Source organism: Athene cunicularia, unplaced genomic scaffold (genome assembly GCF_003259725.1).
Source record: "Athene cunicularia isolate RWA unplaced genomic scaffold, athCun1 SCF_228, whole genome shotgun sequence".
NCBI classification, from domain to species: domain Eukaryota; kingdom Metazoa; phylum Chordata; class Aves; order Strigiformes; family Strigidae; genus Athene; species Athene cunicularia.
Window position 1 is genome coordinate 2,790 of NW_020799298.1, and position 5,508 is coordinate 8,297.

The 5,508-nt window shown below is 59.2% G+C and overlaps 1 protein-coding gene across 1 annotated transcript in view; it reads right to left on the reverse strand.

Moving 5' to 3' along the window:
* The window catches only part of ESPL1 (extra spindle pole bodies like 1, separase), a gene marked incomplete at its 3' end in the record, with an annotated part of 7,831 nt that extends 2,786 nt beyond the window's left edge, over positions 1–5,045 (reverse strand). Inside the window, exons 1-10 of the mRNA XM_026867295.1 lie at positions 5,026–5,045; positions 4,610–4,770; positions 4,273–4,409; positions 3,585–3,778; positions 3,152–3,394; positions 1,848–1,992; positions 1,268–1,648; positions 1,034–1,168; positions 826–945; positions 496–667 (exon numbers count right to left, since the gene is read on the reverse strand). Of these exons, the coding sequence (XP_026723096.1) occupies positions 496–667; positions 826–945; positions 1,034–1,168; positions 1,268–1,648; positions 1,848–1,992; positions 3,152–3,394; positions 3,585–3,778; positions 4,273–4,409; positions 4,610–4,770; positions 5,026–5,045 (1,708 nt within the window). The remainder of the gene's footprint in view (positions 1–495; positions 668–825; positions 946–1,033; positions 1,169–1,267; positions 1,649–1,847; positions 1,993–3,151; positions 3,395–3,584; positions 3,779–4,272; positions 4,410–4,609; positions 4,771–5,025) is intronic.
* Positions 5,046–5,508: the final 463 nt, after the last annotated feature.

Below are 5,508 nucleotides of genomic sequence, written 5' to 3' on the forward strand. Positions count from 1 at the left end.
GCCCAACAGCCCCTTCTGCACAGAAATCCTTCCTCAGAGCCAGCCTGACCCTGCCCTGGGCAGCTTGAGGCCATTCCCTCGGGGCCTGGCGCTGGGGCCTTGGCTCCAGAGACTCATCCCCCCTCTCTGCCCCCTCCTGGCAGGGAGTTGCCGAGGGCCAGGAGGTCTCCCCTCAGCCTCCTCTTCTCCAGACTGAACCCCCCCAGTTCCCCCAGCCGCTCCCCAGCAGACCTGTGCTCCAGACCCTGCCCCAGCTCCGTTGCCCTTCTCTGGCCACGCTCGAGTCATTCAATGGCCTTTTTGGGGTGAGGGGCCCAGAACTGAACCCCCTCAGCGAGGGGCGGCCTCCCCAGTGCCGAGCCCAGGGCTCAGATCCCTTCCCTGGCCCTGCTGGCCACGGCACGGCTGGCACAAAATGTTTGCACGGAGCTTTGTTCATGACCCCATCAGCCTGGCGCTCACTGGGAGCATTTGAAACATCCCCCGACAACTCACCTTGCACAAAGATCTGCTCCCGGAGCTCCGGGGAGAGGTGGCCAACGGGGAGGCTCAGGTAGATGGCCACCAGCCAAAGCACGTGGGCTCGCAGCAGGTACCAGACCTTTGTGATTTTTTGCAGAGCTGGGTTCTGAAGCACCTCCAGCAACAGGGCAAGACCCTCTTCAATCTGCAGAGGGAGACAAATAAGTCATAGTTCTCGGTCTGGAGTGTCTCCGTGCCCAAGGTCTCTAGCGAGAGGTGTTGAGGTAGCCAGATGGAGCTGCTGCCATCTCCTCTTGCCCTGCTGACACTTTTAGGGCAGAAAAGGGCTTTTTGGAGCCTTACCCTACGGTTGACACAGCACAGCTGGCTGCGGAGCAGAAGGCAGGTTTGCTGCAGCAGCAGGTAGGAATCGTCACCGCTGTCACCTTTCTGCAGGCAGGACTCGGTCTCCTCCAGGAAAAGCTGGAAACCAATGTGCCAGCGTGAGGGCTGCGGCCTCGGGGACTGGCCAAGCTCACCCCCACTCCCCTTCCCTCCCTGCCAGACCTACCTGGGCGTAGCTGGGACACTCCAGCTGGAAGAGCAGCTTGGTGACCTGGCACAGGGCGCTGGCCATGCCCAGGCTGTCCCCGAGGGCGTCACACAGGGCTTTGGCTAGCAAGTAGCTCTCCAGGGCTTGCAAGGGCTGGTGGCAAGAAAACCCCCGTGGTGACGCTCAGAGACCACCTCAGAAGGTGCCCCAGGGAGGCTGCTAGCCCACTGACCACCTCCCCAGCAGCGTTACCTTGGCCATCAGCTTGTAGAGAGCTGCCAGGAGGTGCAGGGAGGTTACGGTCTGCTCGGGGCTGCGCACGGCCGGGACGCCCGGCGGCGTCAGGAGCTGTTTCCACAACGCAAAGGCGTCGTCCAGGCTTTGGCACAGAGCTGAGGGTACATCACGGGTCTGAGACACCCTGATCCAAAACCGGGTGCTCCCAGAAAGCCTCTGCACCCAGGGCCTGAGCCCACCCGCGTCCTCACCGCGCTCCGTCGCCAGGTTGAAGGAGATGCCGCTGTGCAGGAACCCCTCCTCCAGCTGCCTGCCTTCGTAGTTGAGGTCGTTGGGCTCAAAGTCTTCCAGGTTCTTCAGCCCCTGAGCTTTGACTATCTGCTCCCTCTCGATGCTCTGCAGTGGAGGAGAAGGCAGCCGTGAGGCACATCAGGAGCCACCACAGGGTTTTCAGCAGGGTCTGGGTGGTTTTTGGTGGCCCTGGTGCAGAGCTGAGCGGTGCCAGCAAGGCCGAGGACACCCCAACATGTGCACGGAGCCCCACAGTGTTTCCAGTTCCCATTTCAGCACCCCACAGCCCCGCTCCGTCACCCACCTCCTCCAGCTTGGACTCCAGGGTGCAGATGTAGAGCCAGAGCAGAGCCTGTGCCCGGTCATCGAGGAGCCGGTCGTGGTTCTGGGTGCTGCTGGGCACCAATTCCAGCAGCCGCAAGGCTTCACGGACCGAGTCCAGGGAGGAGCTGTGGGGAGAGGGATTAGAAACAGCCTTCAACCCCCAAACCCCTGGAGCATTTTAAAGGGGAGGGAGGGATGGATACACCCCAGAACCCCAAACAGAGCAAAGAGCCAAAGCAGCAACACTCCAAGGTCACAGAATCACAGAATCATCTGGGTTGGAAAGGACCTTGAAGATCATCCAGTCCAACCATTAACCCAGCACTGACAGTTCCCAACTCCCCCAGATCCTTAAGTGCTAAGTCAATCCCACTCTTCAACCCCTCCAGGGATGGGGACTCCCCCCCTACCCTGGGCAGCCCATTACAACACCTAACAAACCGCTCTGTAAATAAATACTTTCTGACATCTAGTCTAAACTTTCCCTGGCACAACTTGAGGCCATTATCACTTGTTGTGTCCCTTACAACTAGGTTAAAGAGACTCATCCCCCCTCTCTGCCCCCTCCTAGCAAGGAGTTGCCGAGGGCCAGGTCTCCCCTCAGCCTCCTCTTCTCCAGACTGAACCCCCCCAGTTCCCCCAGCCGCTCCCCAGCAGACCTGTGCTCCAGACCCTGCCCCAGCTCCGTTGCCCTTCTCTGGCCACGCTCGAGTCATTCAATGGCCTTTTTGGGGTGAGGGGCCCAGAACTGAACCCCCTCAGCGAGGGGTGGCCTCCCCAGTGCCCAGCACAGGGCTCAGATCCCTTCCCTGTCCCTGCTGGCCACGCCAGGGCTGGCACAAGCCAGGATGCCGTTGCCCTCCTTGGCCCCCTGGGCACACTCTGGCTCATTCTCACCCCCCCAGTCCCTCTCTGACCGGCAGCTCTCCAGCCACTCCTCCCCAGGCCTGTAGCCCTGCTGGGGGCTGTTGTGGCCCAAGGGCAGCCCCCGGCATTTGCCCTCAGTGAAACTCCCCCAGTTGGGCTCAGCCCAGCGCTCCAGCCTGCCCAGGTCTCTCTGTGCAGCCTCCCCACCCTCGAGCAGACCAACACCCCCACCCAGCTGGGTGTCATCTGCAAACTGACTGCGGGGACACTCGATCCCCTCCTCTAGAGCATCAGTAAAGATGTTAAACAGGAGCAGCCCCAGATCTTTCCAACTCCCCCTGCAGACCCTCAAATGCTCCTCAGGGGCTTTCAGGGACACAGGGGGGACGGGACTCAGGCGCGCTGGCGTGCACCCACCAGTCCGTCTGCTGGGCGTAGCTGTGGTAGCACAAGACCTGGGCCAGCTCCGTCAAGCCCACGGCTCGCTCGTGCAGGCGACCGCTCTCCTCCGAGCAGATGGCCAGCAGGTCGCAGAGGACGTTGTAGCGTTCCTGCCCCGTGTCAGCTCGCAGAGCTTTGTAGGCTTTCAGCTCCGCAAAGAGGACAGTCACCATGGTCTCCGTGTCCAGGCTGTGCCCCTCCAGCCCTTCCTTCAGGGTTCTGGGAGAAAGGGGAGGCATAGGGGGGGCTCAGAGGAGGGGTGTAGGGACCCGGGCACATCTCGCAAGGAGAAACCCCCTCATGTTCAACAGCTGCTCGAGACAACACACAGAGACACAGAGACAACCCCACACGCAGACACCCACAGAGACACACACACACACACACCAGGGAGCCCTCCGGGTCTTACCGTAACCGCAGCTCCTCGGCCCCCTGTTTCACAGCATCCATTTTAACTCGGACCCAGAGGGAAACGGGCTCTGCCAGCAGCTCCCCAACACGGCCCCGCAGCGCCACCAGCCACCGCACCACCCATGCCAGGGCTCTCTCCAGATGCCCCAGCTTGCGGGAGCTTTCCACCTGCAGCCGGAAGCATTTGTGCAGCTGCGGGGCAAAGCATAAAGAAACCAGCCTCAGCGTCCTGTGTGAGCAAACGTGTCTTGTGTCCCACAGCCCCCTTCCCTGCCCGGGCCAAGGGGAGACCTCGGAGCAGGGAGCTGGGGCTGTTCCAGGATAGGAAGCAATAGGCCCTGAGGGAATGGCCTCAAGCTGCCCAGGGCAGGGTCAGGCTGGCTCTGAGGAAGGATTTCTGTGCAGAAGGGGCTGTTGGGCGTTGGAATGGGCTGCCCAGGGCAGGGGGGAGTCCCCGGGATCCCTGGGGGGGTTGGAGAGTCGGGCTGAGCCAGCGCTGAGGGATCTGGGGCAGTTGGGAAGGGTCAGGGGGAGGCTCATGGTGGGCTGGAGGAGCCTCAAGGGCTCTTCCAACCCAGATGATTCTGGGAGCAAAAGCTGGTCCCAGCCTCAAATTTCCTCCCGTGGCACCAGAAGACCCTTTGGTTCAGCCCCGTCTGTGCCAAAAGCCCGAGGCACACGCTCACCCTCTCCGGGAGGATCTCGGGACAGGTGTAGGCTTCGGCCGCCTGCAGGCTCTGGCAGAAGAGCTTGCAGACAGAGCTGGCCTCCTGGTGGAGGTTCTGGTTGTAGAAGATGTAGGCCAGCTTGAACGTGCACCACACTGCAGAAGGGAAACCCAAAGAGTAAATATGGGATGAAGAGAGAAAGCAACCCCCCCTTTCTCCTTGTCCCCAGACTGTCACCCTCCACCCCAGCCCCACCAGTGTGGCAGTGACCCCCCCTCACTCCCCGGCTACACACACCCCGAGCTCTGGGACCACCTTTTGAGCCAGGTTTGGTGCCACCCCCCCCGGCACTGACCGGTGATGTCGAGGTACTTGGCTCGCTCGCCCTTGGGGAGCCCCTCCAGCGCCTGCAGCATCCACCCCACGCTCCTCCCGCAGCTCCTTGTCAGCTGCTCCAGACCCGGCCAGCCCACCACCAGCTGTGGGGAGAGGGAGAAAACCACTGGCAAGAGGCTGCTGGGGACACATAGCCCCCCCCAAGGACCCTCCAACCCCCCCAAGGTGCTGCCTCCAAAGGGAGAAGCTGTTATTAAACTCATACTGATTTCTTCTTAATTTGAGTTGATGATTTTTGGTGATTTTGATAATGATTAGGACTAATCAATGAAATGGAATCTCACAGAAATATCAGTTTTTATAAAATATGGTGTAATATTTTAAGTAGTCATAGAAATATTGTATTTAGTTTAAAGCAACCGTACAGTAAGTTACATTGCTAGACGAGGCGCCATCGTTAGACTGTTTGGTAACAATTTATTGCCCTGTAGACCCGGTGATTTAAAAATCCTATTACGAAAGGGCCTTGAAACATGATAAAATTGCAACGTGAGCCAAAAATCCTTGAGTCAAGGGCATTGGAGGGTCTTTCTTTTAGGTGAGTAGTCTGTGACGGTCACAAAAGCAGCCCCCCCCCGACTCATTTCAGGACTCAGGTGTGCAGGAGCAGAAAGGGGTGGGAATAAGAAAAGGAGTTATGGGAATTTGCATGTTTATGTACTTGATTAATACATCTGACTGTACCCTGTATGTTCAGCATGTTACAAGGGTCAGGTGTTGTTGGTGAGACAACTACCCTGCACACCCAGCCGTTAATAAAGGAGTTTCTGCTTATCTACACCTAATTGGTGTCAATAACTTCTTTTATCCCCTTTCGGTGACAAAGCCACCCAGCACCACGAAGGTCTCATCCACCCC